Genomic DNA, 17,521 nt, shown 5'->3' with positions numbered 1-17,521 from the left:
GGGTCTTGATGCGTCCCTTTGTGGGACCGGTATGTTCCGTACTGTTACAGCAGTGCATCCAGTAACTCTAGTCTGTTCCGTTCTCGAGAAAATCTGTTCTATTTCTGTTCTCAGTATTCCAGGTAATATTCTGTTCGAACTGTTATTTATAAATGTTCTTCATGTATTTTACTGTCGTGGTATGAGTGCGATGTGATTTCGTGTTTTTATTGTGTATTGTATTGTGTCCAGATTACAGTTCAGTCATGCCTATATTTTCCAAGTTACGTCAGTTAAAAACTAGAAAGGGTCTGTTAGAGGAAGCAGTTCCTGTCCCACCTAGGGACAGTCCAGGTCACTTTATGTATCAGAAACATGGCATAAGCGCCATAATGTATCTAGATTTATGGGTAGAGTACACCAAACAGTTAGAAGAAAAGTATAGATGGCCCGTATCGGGTACATGGGATGCCGAATGTATCATGCGAGTAGAAGAAGCATTATGGAAAAAGAAAGCCAGACAGTCACAGAAAGATGCCATCGAGTTATGGCGTAAAGAAGCGCATAAAAGAACGGAAAAGGAAGTCAGAAAGTCAGAGTTATGTAGAGAATCCCAGGAACGAGGCCAAGAGAGAGAATTAATCGAGATAGGTGAACAAGTCAAAACCGAACAGTCAGACAGACAGAGGCATGCCCTCATTAAGGGTATGTATCCTCTCCTTGCCGAAGGTTTGCCAAAAGCGACCCCAGAGGCATCCAGTAATTTCCCGCCACCATTAGTTCCGACCAAGCTACGTCACAAACCGACCGCAGCTGATATTTTTATTTCGTCCTATCTGGACGACACAGTCCCAGAATATGCAAATCCTGTTCGCGCTCCGCTAGTCCCTGTAAATCAGGCACTTCCCGCTCCTCCAGACACCGGAGTACCTGTTACGGTACCCCCGGTCCAGCCTACAGTTCCATTTCCCACTCTGCCAGGACGTAGAGCCTCAGTAGACGACTCCAGTCTAGGGGCCGCAGGAGGAGCTACTCCTCAAACCCCGCCGCCACACAAGCATTTATCAGCACTCGAATTACATGCTCAAGCATCACAGCGTACTCCTAAAAGTAATAAGTCTGTCACAGAAATCAGACAAGCCCTTGGCGAATGTGTCTATGACGCAGTCCCAGGCGAGTATAATATGGTTTTATATTCCGTACGTGTAAGGAGGGTGACCGAGTATCTAGTCACCTTACCGAATATGAAAGAAGATCTAGACAGAATATATCGTTTCATCCGTACAGGGGATGATCCAGAAAGTATTGGCGAGATTATGCCTCAAAGGAAAGCCGAGATTCAGCTCATGATATTAAAGTTCCTGATAAATTGTCTAATAAGAGAACAAGATTACCCGTCTAAAGATCCCGCCGAAATGAGAATCCTGACAAGGTGGAGTGATAATATAGCCGAGGGTAAGCACAAGACCGTCGGTGCCATGGAGAGTATGTACAAGAAAATTCGTAAAGAAATAATAAGGTTACACGACCAGCGTAAAGCAGCACAAGTAAGCGAGAAAGAAAGTATCTCTGATCCTGAAGAGGAAGAGAACGAGAATCCCGCCAGAATAGCGTATGTAGGAAAATCCAGATTTCCAGATCGCCATTTACGTCTAGAACCCAAGTCTATTTTTCATCTAGCACCAGAACAAGGTTCTCTAGAACAAGTATTTCAAGCTACCGACCACATTCTGAAATCACGAGTCGGTTATAGTGAGTTAAGTACCATGCATGAACAAGAACTAGCCCGATCAGCAGTCCGATGGATTACTGATTCTACCACTTTTCCAGACGAAATAGTGGCACAAATGTTTCTGAAACTGCCCCCAGCCGAGCAACGACTGGTGGGTATGTATATGATCCAGTACCTCATCACTCTGTATGAGGGTCAACATTCTGATCCAGGTCCGTTGCACGATATCCTGAACGAGTTACTCCAGTATAGATGGAGAGGTCTAGGTACTGATTTAATTAGTGTCATTCTAGAACAGCGCCACAAATATAGAACGTTTTTGAACCCGCATTTTGTTCATGTCTCACCCCCAGAAAGTAAATCGTTTTACATAGACAGACAGAATCCGTTACGAGAAGTCCACCCAGTCCAAGGGGCGGGGGGCGTAATGCAACGAGTGTTTGTATACACTCCGATTTCAAAGATGGAACTTCTTGAAATGAAGAAATTAATTCCCTGTCATGACAAAGATCCAGCAGGGTTCCATAGAGAATTAAAAGACATGCTCCGTATGGGAGAATACACTTACCCAGACATCATTAAAATGTTAAAGGTCCTGTTACCCGCAGGGGTGTATGAAAAGTTAAAGGAAAAAGAATGGGAGGTGGGAGAGAAAAAGATCGATTGGACAGCTCTAGAAGCTGAAGACAAGGCACGAGTACCAGGTACCGGTCTTGGAGATAAATGTAAAGAATTACCAGAATTACTGATTCAAGTTTTACCCAGATTATTGACAACGAGGAAAGAAGACTGGGATGCAATCTCAGCCTGTAAACAGAAACAAGATGAAGATATTAGTGATTATTATTCTAGGTTTGAAAAATGTTTTAGTATTAATAGTGGTCTCAAGACAAGTAGTGAGTCATACCCTCATCTTTTCGTTACCAAATTAGTCGAGAATTCAAGTCCACAAATTAAAAATCGAGTTTTGAAAGTCGAAAGCACCTGGCAAGCAAATACTCCGTCCCAGATGCTCCAGATGCTCCAGTATCACCAGAATAGAATCAGAGAAGAGCAAGAGCACGAAAGAAAACGTATGAAAGACACGAAAATGAAAGTGCTAGTTGCACAATCTGTTCCTCAAGACAGTCAGAAGAGGGGTCCAAATCAAGCCAATCAAGCCAGTCATCCTGCAGCTCCCGTTAAAGGGAACTGCAATTATTGTAAACAGCCAGGTCATTTTATAAACGAGTGTGCAGTTCTGAAACACAACATAGCTACCGGTAAGACTAAAGAAAGACCACGTCCGCCAAGACAAGAACAAGTTTCACAGATTCCTCAGCCACAGAATGCACAACAGACAGTTTCAGTACCGCAGCCTATTGCTGCAACACAGCATGTTACGTCACAGATGTACCAGTATGCACAGTCCGAGTATCCAGAGTACCAGTCATATTCATGAAACAGCCTAGAGAGGGAGGTAGGCTTGCCTCTCATCGAGATACCTGTAGATCAAGAAGGTCCCTATGTTCACAGTCAAGTATTAGGGAAAGACAGAAAGTTTTTGATTGATACAGGGGCAAGTAGGACCACAATTAGTCACGCCGAAGTTCCAGGGGCTCCACTCTCAGGCTCAAGAAATGTTTCCCTTGGATTTTCAGGAAAACCAATAGTTAACGAGATATCACAGCCAGTCACTCTAGAAGTAGGTCCATTGTCCCGTACTACTGATCTGTTACTTACTAAGTCATGTCCAGAAAATCTATTAGGCATTAAGACACTGAAAGAGTTAGGTGCAGTTATTTGCTGTTCCCCAGAGGGAATACGTCTGTTCCTACGTGACTTTAAGGGTCACTATGTATTACGAGATTTTGATTCAAGATTGTCTAATGTTCCACAGCATTTATGGGCGCAAGGTCCAACTGATGTAGGTTACATGCAAATCACACCCCATCGTGTGACTCAAGCCAGGTGTAGTGTTACCCCGAATCAGACAGTACAGATTGCCACCTGAGGCTGTAGCAGCCTTATCCAAAATTATTGACGAGCTCATGGCTCAAGGAGTAGTTGTAGAAACTGACTCCAATGTATGTAATTCTCCGATCATTCCAGTCATGAAACGTACTGATCCAAATGCACCCCCAGTATATCGATTAGTGATTGATTTACGAGAGCTTAATAAATGTATTATTCCTCAGTACCCAGTTGTTCCAGACATTTCTTCCCTGTTAACAGCCATTGATTCCGAAGCCATGTTCTTCACTGTCATAGACCTTAAGAATGCATTTTTCAGTGTTCCTATTCATCCAGACAGCCAGTTTCTTTTCGGATTTTGTTTAAATGGAAGGAGCTATATGTTTACACGCGCTCCTCAAGGTTTCACAGAAAGTCCTAGTATTTACAGTCAAGCACTCAAGAGACAACTAGACAATATTCACATGCCAACTGACACTGCCCTGCTCCAGTATGTCGATGATCTACTGATCACTGCCCGTTCTGAACGTGCTTGCGAGCGAGCATCCCTTACAGTTTTGTATTTTCTAGCCGAGATGGGGCACAAGGTGTCACCTTCGAAGCTTCAATTCTGTGTCCAGCAAGTGGTATACTTAGGACACTTGCTGTCCAAGAGGGGTAGGCAGTTGACACCCGACCGTATCCAGTTAATAGCGAGTCTTCCCCAGCCCAGAACCCAGAAGGAGGTACGTGCCTTTATCGGCCTTACTTCTTATTGTAGACAATGGATTCCCCAGTATGCATTTCTAGCCAAGCCACTGATACAGTTAACGACACAGGAGGCAGCCGTATCGACTGTCCTCCATTGGACATCTGAACATACACTTAGTTTTAACGAGTTAAAGAAAGCCCTATGTCAAGCTCCGGTTCTAGCTACACCGAACTACAGTAAGCCTTTTACACTTTTTGTTACTGAACGCGAAGGTACAGCATTATCTGTTCTCACACAAGATCAAGCAGGACAATACAAGCCCTGTGCTTATTTTTCGAGCACACTAGATCCAGTCGCCCAGGCGTTACCTGCGTGCCTCAAGTCAGTTGCAGCCACAGCACTAGCTATCAGACAAAGTGATTCCATAGTTTTAGGACACTCCCTGATTGTACAAGTCCCACATTCAGTAGAAGTTCTTTTAAACCGAACACAAACTCAGCACTTGACAATTGCACGTTTAACAGGTTATGAATTGACACTGTTCCAGCCACACATAGAAATTAGACGCTGCAACGTTCTGAATCCTGCTACACTGTTACCATCAGTTAATTCAAATCCAGACCCACATGACTGTGTGGAAGTAGTTAACATTACGACGAAGCCAAGACAAGACCTGACAGACATTCCGTTACCAGATCCTGACCTGACACTTTATGTAGATGGTTCATGTATGAGAACTAATACAGGAGAACTAGTCGCCGCGTATGCAGTGACTACTGACACTGAAGTTATTGAAACACACCGTATTGACACCCTGTCCGCTCAAGCAGCAGAGCTAGTCGCTCTGACACAAGCCTGTATACACGCCAAGAACCTGAAAGTTAATGTTTACACAGATTCACGTTACGCATTCGGAGTTGTACACGACTTCGGAGTGCTCTGGCAGGAGAGAGGTTTCATGACTTCTCATGGAACCAAGATTCAGCATGGTCTCCTTATTCAAGCCCTGTTAGATGCCATACATTTACCGACATCTATTGCTATCATGAAATGCAAAGCACATACGAAAGTCACCGACATTATTTCCCAAGGTAATGATCTAGCAGATCGCACAGCCAAGCTTACAGCACAGACTCCAGACATTCCAGTTAATCAGACACGTACTCCAGATCCGATTACATGCATGACAGTTAAGGACCCTACACAAGATGTCATAGATATACAGTTACATGCTACTCCCGATGAAATCAAGAAATGGTCTGAACAAGGAGGGGTCCAGACAGATCAAGGATGGTTAACGAAGGGTAGAGCCACATGGTTTCTCCCTGATTCTATGGTTCAAGTCATTATCAATACCGCACATAGTCCAGCACATTTAGGAGAAAAAGCTATGTTAGACAGTATCCAGAACATTTGGTTCAACAAGCATTTACGAGCTGCAGCCAAGCAGAAAGTCCGTACCTGTATGATATGTTGTCAGTTTAATCCAGGTAAAAGTGTCCCGGTGGAACAAGGTGGTTTCCAGCCCCCTGACCACCCTTTTGAGGTCCTCCAGATGGATTATATTCAAATGGAGCGATGTCGAGGTTTCAAGTATGTCCTTGTAGTTGTATGCGCTTTGTCCAGGTGGACAGTAGCATATCCAGTCCCAGATTACACAGCCGCGACCACTGCCAAGCAGTTGGTTCGTGAATTTTTCCCTAGATACGGACTCCCTAGAGTCGTATATTCTGATAACGGTCAGCCATTCTCCTCAGAGTTAATGAAGCACGTTTCCCTTTTGTTAGGGTACCAGTGGAAGTTCCATTGTGTACGCCATCCTGAAGCAGCCGGTCTCGTAGAGAGACATAATCAGACTCTGAAAATCCGTATTGCAAAAGTCTGTAAGGACAAAGGTGTGGACTGGTTAATAGCTCTGCCAGTCGCTTTATTTTATATGCGTATGGTCGCACATTCCAGATCAGGTTTGTCCCCGTACGAGGTCGTATTCGGCCGCCCCCCTAACATGTGGGGTACTCCTAGACCCCGAAGTATTACCGATGTTTCATGTAATATGCTATTGGTGTTGGATGGATGCACAGCTCAAAAGTTATTTGATATTTGAACCAAATTTGGGGAGGGTTCTGGTGCACCAAAAGGGTGGCGTCGAGGGTCCCACGACGTCAATACAATGCTGAGATAGTGAGACTAGAACAATCTAGAATCATCCCCCGTGGGCACTCGTTAAATCGTCTTCTGAATGAGGAAGACTTCCAGTTTGAGGTTTTTCTCAAATGTTCATTTTATTTCATGATTGACATTTAAAGTCTTTTTTGATTATTTTTGCAAACAATTTGATAATATCAGGCAATGTCCATTTCAAAATCACCAATGCATTTCGGGCATTAGATTCATGCCCTTCATCAGGGAGACGACACTACAAAAGATATATGATGAGTGACTGTTAATATATGATTAAAAACGGGTAAACAAACAGTTAAAGCAACATGGTTAACTCATTAGCATTAGGCTAAAAATGTAATGTACTAGTCAGTTGTTAAATTGGTTGGACTTCGTTGTACCAAAGACAGGTTATTGCAACAGAAAACATTCAAATAAAGAACAGTGTGTCAGTGTCACTTACATGCCTTTCCAAATCAGAGGTTCGAAGTCTAGAAGGAAAGTAAAGGGACTGGTTTACTATTAGTGCGGTCTGCGCGGTCTAAAAGCGTTATTAGAGGGATGGTCAGTGAGAAAAACGTTGGGATAAGACTAACCTGAATAGTTAGATTCCGGGTGTAAATAATCCAGTGCTCACTTCGGTAAATGCGGCACGAAGAAGACGCGCTTCCCTATTCAAACAGAGAGTTATCTGGTCATGTGGGTAGTCACATGACAAAAAGGATAGAAAAAAGACTAAACGTAGTTGGGTGGTTCCACTCGCTAAAGCGAGGGTAGATATCCATCTGCAGCTAGATGCCCACTCCAAAAGGTAAAACAATTTAGCACGAACTCATGTTTACCAGTTGGCAATATAATCTGGAGTATGCTACGCAAAAAAAATAAAAAAATAAAAAAATGAAATTAAAATCAAAGGACTCGATCCACTGTGTGTTGCATGTGGGGAGTGTGAGGTTGAGAGATTAGTCTGTTGCGCCACCGTAGTGGTGGATGGTATCAACGAGTGTTAGACCTTAAGCCTAATGTTAGTTAGGGATGAGTGTGATGAGTGTCCTGTGTGAAATATACCAACGCAATAGGCACAATAAATGATCATAGGAGCAATTAATTACAGGTAACATGCAAGTTCAATTCTCTCATTCAAGCCCATTGGCTTCTGGGTTGACAGTTTCTGGATCCATTGATTTTCTCTGCGGAGTAGATGGCTGGAATTGTCACGACCTTCAATTTTAGGAACAGTTTCCAACACAATGAATTTGATCTGTGAAATGTTATGTTTCTCTTCCGTGAAGTGCAGTGATAAGGCTGATTTGATATTTTTTAGTCTGATGTTTGACTTATGTTCAGTTAAGCGCACTTTGATGCGGCGCTCAGTCTTGCCCACATACATCTTGCCACACGGGCAACGTATCCCGTATATTAGGTTGCTTGATTCACAAGTTGCATTAACCTTGAGTTTGATTCGATGGCCTTTGGATGGGTGGTTTATGCTACTGCCTCTGATGATGTTATTACAGTGACCGCAGTTGAGGCACGGTCTAGTACCAGAGTAAGTGGTCTTGTCCGTGCTGGGGTTTTGTAGGATTTCTCCCAGGTTCTTAGCTCTGCTGAAAGCAAAAAGTGGTGGTTGGCTAAATGATTGTTTAAAATCAGGTTCAAGATTCAGAATTCTGGGGATGATTCTAGATTGTTCATGTAATATGCTGACAGATTACCTAGCTTCCTTGATGTCTGCCCTCAACTCATGTCGTTCACAGGTTGCCGCCGCATTTCCAGACAATACCGAGGTGGCACCGCATGAGATCGTTCCAGGCTCCCTTGTGATGGTCCGGAATTTCGACAGATCAAGTCCGCTGGAACCACGTTGGAAGGAGCCACGTCAGGTCCTCTTGACCACCCGTACTGCCGTCAAGTTGGAAGGCAGGAAGGGGTGGGTCCACCTTTCTCATGTAAAACTTTTCAAAGGATTGAAACCAATTTCTAAAAACATTTCCAAGGATTTCCAGGATTCGAAAGATTGCCAGAACATTGTTTTAAAGGACTGTCCCGCACAAGACATTATTACAACCCCTCCCTTGTTAGAGAAAACTCCGCAACAGGAGTATAAGTTAAAGCTCAGGTCTAGTAAAATAAGTCAGTCAGTTTGATTGTATAAGTCCTCCCCTAGGTGAAACGGTTAGACTGTTTCTGACATGTATAAAATAGACCCCCATAGTGAGAGAGTCAGTCGAAGTTCACTTCAATGTATCGTTTTTCTGAGTTTCGTATTATTCATCAGCATAATGATTTCCTGCACTAGTTACGCACTTTTCCTGTGTTTTCCAGTTCCTCATGTAAATATGTCTACTAATGCTACAGTAGAGCACACGTTTAGTGATCTGCCTCCTCACGAATATTCTTACCGCCTCGCTATGCGCAACAACACATTTATCCGTATGTTACATTATTCACACCAGACCAGCAATGCCACTAATTGTTGGGTGTGTGGTCGACTCCCCCCTTTCCAGACACCGAAGGGAGTTCTGCCACTTTTTCCTTATCCATTCTCACACAATGGTTCATGTGGAGCATGGTCCACGTTAACGTCATCCTCAACAGATATGTCTTTTCTTAACAGTACATGTTTTCCAGACAAGCAAGGTTTCCCCCACAGAACAGGTTTAGATCTAGAAAACGAAGTATATAATTTAGGTAATTATTCGTCGAATTTCATGGTCCTGAATGTTCAGTCTGATACTACTCCAGACTTACCTGCTATTTCAGTACTACCAGTCAAAGGCGAATTATGTGTCCGTAGTTATGGTTCTGTACACATAGGTCATAGTGAATGTACTACTGTTATCAAGTATAGTGACAGTGGGAAATCTATTTTCAAAGCTTCACGTCATTCTTATTTTATTTGTGGTCAAACTGCATATGTCCGTCTGCCCCTCAATTGGGAGGGAACCTGTTACATTGCCTTCCTACTGCCACCTGTTTTCCTAGCCCCATCTGATTATCACAGAAACACACATCTAGTACACATTAGACATAGAAGGGAGTCCCCAATTGTCGATTATACTGAAACTACTCTAGAACAGTATACAGATTTCAATAAAGGTTTCTTCTTCTTTGTAGGACCTGTCCAGAATAGTAAACTGATCCGTAGGTTAACAAGAACCCTTGAAGCTGTAGTTAATGAGACTGCCTCTGCTCTAGGTAACCTAACCGAAGAACAATCTGCTATGAGATTTGTCGTTTTGCAAAATCGTCTCGTCCTTGACGTCATACTGGCCGATAGGGGCGGGGCCTGTAGAGTCATCGGATCTAGTTGCTGCATTTTCATTCTAAATTACGCGCCGTCTGTTTATTCAGCTATAACCAGACTCCATAAAATTGCCCATCTGTTACACCAAGATCCAGGCACCTGGACATGGTCCGGTTGGTTCTGGAATATAATTTCCGCATGGGGATGGAAAGTCCTGTCCTTTCTAAGTATAGCAGTAGCGATCATATTTAGCTGCTGCCTCTGTATACAATGTGGCCCTGCGATTTGCAGCATGTGTGCTACCTCTTGTATTCCTAGTCCCAAGCCCCGTTCCAAATCCCGTTCCAAGACAATTCGAGACGAGCAAATGGTACTGTATGAAATGATAGATGGTATCATGAAAATTGATGTTTCCTGATGGAAACGTAGTGACAAGGAGGGAATGTGGAAAAGTAACTTTTGCCATGTTCTGTGTCCCTACGCCTCATCCATCATATGTTATGTGTGCATGACCAATATGCATATGTTATTCCCCATGTCCGATTAAAGACGCAATTCCAGTTGTGTCCACCTCTAGTATGCTATTTTCCAGTCCTCGTGAATACTACGAATATCAGGCCAATGTAAAGTTATGTTACCACGTTTCCCAGTGTGCACGTTATTCCATTATAAAATCCCCGTTTCCAGGCCTCAAAAGGGCCCGGACCCTGGATTCAGCTTCTGTCTCCTGAAAGCCTCGCTGAGGAGCGATACAGCCCCCACCTGTATCCTCGACCCTTCACTTACTTCCTGCCTCGCAGTGCCCGGTGCAGCTTGGCTCTGCCTCTGAGTCTGCCAAAAGTATGTTATAGTTCCAGCTATCAGTTCAGTCCTCCTCTGCATTCCTAAGCTACTGAACTGCATCAATAGTTCCCGTCATTGTCTAGCCTTCTCGTCTCCACGTTAGAGAAATACTGTATTTAATGGTCATTTAGTATTCTTCATCACACACTACATGTAGAATAATGCATGGTCCAGTCTTAGAATCAAGTTAGCTTTTCCCCTCATGACTTCTAGTTTATATCAACATGTTCCCTAAACATCAGATACCAGATAGGGTTTAGGTACATGTCGCTCCGACCCTCCAGACTCTAGTCTCTGCTCCTAGCACAGAGTTCATAGCCCCCAGCTTCTCCTAGTAACACGTCATTGCCAGTTTTCGCGCACCATTAGGTTAGAGGTCCCGGCTCCTTAGGTAGCCCCCTCCTATGTTTCCGTCCATTCATGACATATTCTGTTACGTTTGCATCACATGTCTATGTATACTCCCAGTTACACCCATTTTTACTGTTATCTTTCGCGACTGCTACGCGTTACGCCTTCTGCTCCACCCACTGCTACGCCTACTGCAATGTAATGCTATGTGTTCGCGCTATGTATATATGCCTGTGTTTTGTTATTGAATGTTAGCGCGCTCATCCCAGACCTAGCCCCAGCAGCTGCTGGGCCTCTTTTCCCCTGCTGGGCCCCAGTTGTCCTGCTGGGCCCTGTCACCTCTGTTCCTATGCAGGTTGTCCTGATCCTGTCCTTATGCTGTAATAAACCTGCAGAAACTCCTACTACCTCGAATCTTGACTCTTATTTTATTGAGCTATCTGTTATTCATTCATTCATCCAAAAATAGATCCGGTATTATTTATTTATATACCACAATGGAGTCAAGAAGGGAAATCCAAAAGTTTTCCTGTTGCAGTAGGAAGTTGTGGTTATCTCTGCCTTCCCGTTTTTCTACACATTCCAATACACAATATTTCAGTTGGCTAATGTTATGTCCTGCTTCCACAAAATGTTGAGCCACTGTCGATCTCATTTGTTTAGTCCTTATGTTTGACTTGTGTTCATTCTAACGTATTTTGATTTTCCTTTCTGTTTGACCTATATAGATCTTACCACATGGGCATTTGCGTGCATAAATAACGTTGGAAGAGTCACAGCTAGCTGTTGCTCTAATCTTGATTTTGTGCCCTTTCATTTGGGTGATGGATATATGATCCTTTTATTACGTTGTTACAGTTATTACAGTTCCAACAAGGTTTGGTGCCAGAAAATGTTGTGTTGGTATTTGGTATCCCTGGTGCTTTAAAAGTTCACCTACGTTTCTACTCCTGGTGTAGGCAAAGGTAGGATCCTGGTCGAAACTGTGGTTAAAATCTTGTTCACAGAAGAGCTAAAAGCGAACTTATCAGTACTGTCTGTGTATCTCAACTTTTCTCCCCCCCAAAAATCTATAAATCATTAGGGTGGGCGCTCCACGCAATTTTTATTGAATTATATGTAATGTGTTGCAAGGATGCCATAATGTAATTCCTAGATTAAAGTAAACATTTTTGTGTTGGTACTCTGCCACTTTAAGAGCCTTTCCGAGGCACAAAAAGCATCTACACGAGGATGTCTGTCAAACAGTTAGGGGTAAAGGCAACTGGGAAATCCAGCCTTGATGATCGATGGGCATCACCGTCCAGTTGCCTGGAAGGTTGGTTAGGCTGAAAAACAGTTACTTGTAGCTCAGAGAGCTGTCATGCATAGCTTGGTCAACGAAGGCGTTTTCCACGAGGAGTGCTTTGAGACAGCAAGGCAGGAACACCCACCTGTAACTACTTAGTGTTCCCTGTGATCCAAAGTGGTATTACAGTGCACAATGTACATTGTTGGGCCCTGTGGAGCAGTTGAGACCACAGAACTAATTTCAACATATCTGGGACAATAACAAGGAGAGATTGGAGCCACATCCACAGTTTCAGTTTATTCTAAAATGCTACTCACCCAAGGAAACCATAATTTTATAATTCTCCTGCATCATGTCCTTGTAAAGCTGCTTCTGATGCGGCTGTAAGGTCTCCCACTCCTTATCGGAGAAAAGGAAGGCAACATCTTCAAAGCACATTGGGATCTGAAAAGCAAAACACACTCAGCCTAAGCATCAAAGACCTGGCACCTGGTGGCATTCTAATTTACTTTTACAACTTTCCCCTTAAAATTGTTAAGCTCATTTTCCCAAACCAAAATATATCTATATCATATGGCGCTAAATTGTAGCAATGTAAATGAAAAAAGCTAGAATCCAAAAGTAGGTCCTCAATGGCACACTAACAACTTGCACCTAAACCATCAAACCACCAAGTTCTGTCTAAGCTTGTTTAGCTCCATATACATTTTATTGAATAAGCCAGGTCAGAGCTGGGCCAGTATCTTGTACTGAGAAATGGTAACACAGAGGGCTTCTCATTCAGTCATTAAACTGGACCTTTGTTATCAGTTAACTTATGATGCCTACACACCACTGGTGTCGCATACGGTTACCCAATTTTCATTAACAAACAACAAATTCCAGGAAAACTTTTTTATTTCTTTGCTTGCCAGCTACTGTCTTCACCCATCCCCACAAAACCAATTTGTTAAAAAAATGCATTATCGAAATAGGACTCATAATAATGAAACCACTAAGAACAGTAATACTAATATTTGTAATGGATGAAAAAGAGACCTTCCTTCAAACCCAATTGGCAGATTATGTTGGCAAAAAATACGTATGGACTAATAATGTTGTTGCCATTCCAGCAATGAGTAGAAGAGAGTTTATGTCTTGAGAAACAGTAGGTGTTGCTTCAAAATGTATGTAGACCCTTTTCCCACCACCATTTATAATTCGCTATTCCTATGAGATAAAGTTTCTATTAGGGGGTGAGAAGAAGGTACTTTTTGGGTAGAATGAGGGCAAGAAACGTTCCATGCAGGACAAGATCAATTAATGTCAGAAAACAAAGCGCGACACACCGAGAAACAAACTCCTCTTTCATGAAGGTTATTTTTTTTTTTTTTTTTAAAGGTGTTTTTTTGGCATCAACAAGCTGCACACTCAAGACATTTTGAAGTGTGTGGCTTTGAGAGGAGACATTCAAGACATAACCACAATAAAGCAATTACTGCCAGAGTTAGAAACTATATGACTGCATTAGTGAAACAACAGAAGAAAACACAAGTTTGTATAGTAAGTGGCATGTACAACGTTTATGACACATCTAAACAATGTTCAATGGAATTTCAAACTGGTTATAATTTTTGGGCGTAAGTCTTCATACAGTTGGGTCTGAGACTTGTCTTGTGCCGCTTTGATCTCCTGAAAGTTTTCACACATTTAGGGATGGTTATCACTCCTTGACTGCAAAACGTATACTACAAAAATTATTCTAGTCTGCTCAATGCCATAACAACCAATATGAACAGAGGACGTAACCTATACATTATATGGCTGGCGTTAAAATAATCATTCTGCCCAGATTATTGTACGCCTTCCTAGCCCTGCCAGTGAGAATCCCTGAAACAGTTGAAATCCCTATAGAGCGCAAGTAACTCTTATATGGATGGGGAAGAAAGTCTGAATAGCGCAGAAAATATAGGAATTGGACTACCGGATATAAACCGGTATTAGTATGCAATACAAATCCTCTTGTTTCTTCAAATGGTACCTTTATGAGACAGATTGACAATGGAAATATGGGTTATGAGTACCAAAAAACAGACCTCGACATCATTCCCCTCTCCATTTACCCCACTGTGGAGAAATTCTGACTTTGTGCCAGGGAATGTGAGAAAGGGAATGTGTTGTTGGGCGGGGTGGAATGCTCAACGATGTATTTGAAACAGATTCATCAAAACACAGAACAGTGCAAAAAGGAGTTCAAAATAGAGGAAGATGATGAATGAGGTATTGGCAGTTACGGCATTCGGTGATCCATTCCACTAACAAAGAAGCACCTCTAAGACCGTTTGACTGGGAGAAAGTCTTTCTTAACTATATATCACCTAAGGAGATGGTTTCAAATATATACTCAGTACCCAAGAGTATAGGCCTTAAAGTCCAATAGTATTATTTGTGGTGATGGCAACAAATTCTGCTGCACAATATCTCACTGGGGCAATGACTAAAGCTCTGATAGATATATCCTCCATGTGTACAATAGTATCCAAAATAGAGCTTCTCTTTATAAGCACATGATTTCATGGAATTTTACGCCCAAGTGGTTGTAAGGGATGTATCTGGACTGTGCTGGAGAGGGTATAGCTAAGAGGGGAGGGAAGATAAACATATTTGGTGGTCTTGCCCCCGACTAAAAATTATTTGGATAGAAATCATTAAGTTACTTTAGGCAGGTGCTAAGCTACCCAATACGACCTGACCATACTATTATACTTTTACACAGCTGTCCCATGGACTACAAATAGGTTACCAAAACTAATTGAAGGATAGTGAACATCACAAACTTAGCTGCAAAACAGGTAGTCCAGTAGAGGAAATCTACTGTGATAATCACAATCCATGAATAGGCGAGTAAGCTATGGTGCTTGCTGGCCATGGTAAAACAAACATGAGACCTTCACGATGTAAGTGATGAATACAACCAAACAAGGTGTTCTCTGGTAGAGTACATATCGACTCTAAGGACAATGCTGAGGTACTAAACCAACAAACGCAAAATATGAGAGCTTCAAGGCACCAGAAAGATAATCTTGAATTGGTAATACAATCCGTTTAGGGAGGGCCGGCTGGGCAGTGGGTTTTACTGTTAATCTTTTGCTTTTGAATTTGAGTTCAACAAAGACTCAATGTATCCTGCAAAAACCAATATATCTTTTGAAAAGCAAGCTTTTACACTCTTCGCAGTTTTCAGAAAAGGTGCTCGGCTTACCTTTGAATTTCGCATACATCTGCATCTTGGTCAATGGTGAAATGGGGCCTTAGAATATGATCGAGCAGCCACTATTCTGACCTGAGTACAACCAACTCTGCATCACCTGACAGTACCCGGAAATGTTCATCACTTGCTTCAGGCTGAGCTCTCATTCCCTGGCTTCTGCTGCACCCTATTGCGGGTAGATGGTGGACAACAGTCGGCCATGAACCATTTGATCTAGTTTGACAATGTAACAGTCCTGGACTTCACGCTCAAAACTGCCACAAAGTCCTTAACAAACTCACCAGGGTTCCGGCATTGTTTCTAGAACCTGGAGTGGGCAAAGACCGTGTTCATCTTGGCCATCAACCACTCTTTAAAGATGGTGTATTAGAGGCCCAACATGCTGCAATCCTGGGCCGGCAAGTTCTCTGCGTAGTTGTCCATCTTGCGCCCTGGCTCACCCTTTCAAATGAGTAGGTAGCAGCACTTGTCAACCTCATGGGAAAGCAAGGGTTCCTAGAATGGCAACTCGGCACGCTGCTTGAACTTAAACCACTTTTTTTGACAGTGAGGGACGCTCCTAATTTATGGGTAATCTATTCATTGAGAACTCCATGATGGAGTTATGTCCTATGCTCCATCGACACCCTCGTCTATGACTACTTCTCGGCCATACCAGTACACTGCCCCGATGAACAGGGCAGTCTCAGGAATGTTGCAAACAGAATCTTCACCACAGTTTAGAATAAACAAAGTCCTTGAAAGAGGCAACCACATAGGGCTTCACTGAAGAGAATCGAATAGTTTCTTACCTGTCGGTGTAGTTTTGCAGCTAGAAGATCTTTCTGGATTCACTATGCTGTGCATATTCCGCAATCTGGTGGTTGGGTCCGGAATCGTAGTCTTTCTTCTCTCTTTTTTTTTTCCGTAGCCAAGGTGGGCGTCGACGTCCCACCATTTGGTGTACCTTCGGTGACGTCGGCATGCTTCCAGCGGAAGCTACCAACCTTGGCGCCATCTTCGGATTCTTTTTTCTGCCTCTTTTTTCTTCTGTGTTTGTAGTGAATCCATGGCTATGTTTGTTAATCGTTTTTCAACGTAATTCTTTTCACGCATCTTTTCCTGTATCTTGTAAGCTTGAACTTGCTTTCTTTTCTATGTGTTTCCACCTTCTTCTCCAGCCTCATCTTTCTGGCGGAGGTGGGTGGGTTCGCTAGTGAATCCAGAAAGATCTTCAAGCTGCAAAACTACACCGACCGGTAAGAAACTATTTGTTTTGCAGCGTGAATCTTTCTGGATTCACTATGCTGTGCATAGATTTTGTAGCGGTTTTCGTTACTTTTGTGGCGGCTGGGTGGAAGATGAGCGATGGTTGTTGAATATATGTTGAAGCACCTTTTGTCCTACTTGTGCTTCTTTGTTCATTTGTACATCCACGCAATAGTGCTTAGTGAAGGTGTGCACTGAATCCCATGTTGCCGCCAGGCATATGTCCTGAATTGGTGTGTTGGCCAGAAAGGCAATTGTTGCTCCCTTCTTCCTGGTGGAGTGGGCCTGCGCCCCTCCTGCTAGCTCCTGGCCCGCTTGTTTGTGGCAGAATTGTATTGTCTGTGCGATCCATCGGGCTATGGTGTTTTTAGTCACTGGTTTGCCCATGTAACTGTTTGCGAACGATATGAAGAACTGTTTTGTTTTCCTGTGTCCTTTCGTCCTTTCAATGTAGTGCATCACAGCACTTCTTGCGTCTAGGGTGTGGAGCGACCTCTCAGCGCTTGTAGTGGGGTTTTGGAAGAAGCTAGGGATCTGAATACTCTGGTTCATGTGGAACCTCGACACCACCTTTGGCATGAAGTGTGGGTCTGTTCTCATCACGACCCTGTCAATGTGTATCTGGATGTAGGGTTCCTGCAGTGTGAGTGCCTGCAGTTCACTCACCCTCCGAAGCGAGGTGATTGCTACTAGAAAGGCCGTTTTCATTGTTAGCATTTGCAGTGATGCTTTGTGGATGCGTTCGAAAGGTGCTTTCATGAGCTCCGTTTGTACCA

At 43.1% G+C, this 17,521-nt stretch overlaps 1 protein-coding gene across 2 annotated transcripts in view; it reads right to left on the bottom strand.

Moving 5' to 3' along the window:
- LOC144783789 (uncharacterized) overlaps positions 1-17,521 on the bottom strand; it is a 226,454-nt gene that overhangs the window by 61,929 nt on the left and 147,004 nt on the right. For both annotated transcript variants that reach the window (XM_078662488.1, XM_078662489.1), the window contains exon 3: positions 12,565-12,691. In XM_078662488.1, the coding sequence (XP_078518614.1) occupies positions 12,565-12,691 (127 nt within the window). The remainder of the gene's footprint in view (positions 1-12,564; positions 12,692-17,521) is intronic.

Source organism: Lissotriton helveticus, chromosome 10 (genome assembly GCF_964261635.1).
Source record: "Lissotriton helveticus chromosome 10, aLisHel1.1, whole genome shotgun sequence".
Taxonomy (NCBI): Eukaryota; Metazoa; Chordata; class Amphibia; order Caudata; family Salamandridae; genus Lissotriton; species Lissotriton helveticus.
This window is presented reverse-complemented; position numbering and strand designations above follow the sequence as displayed.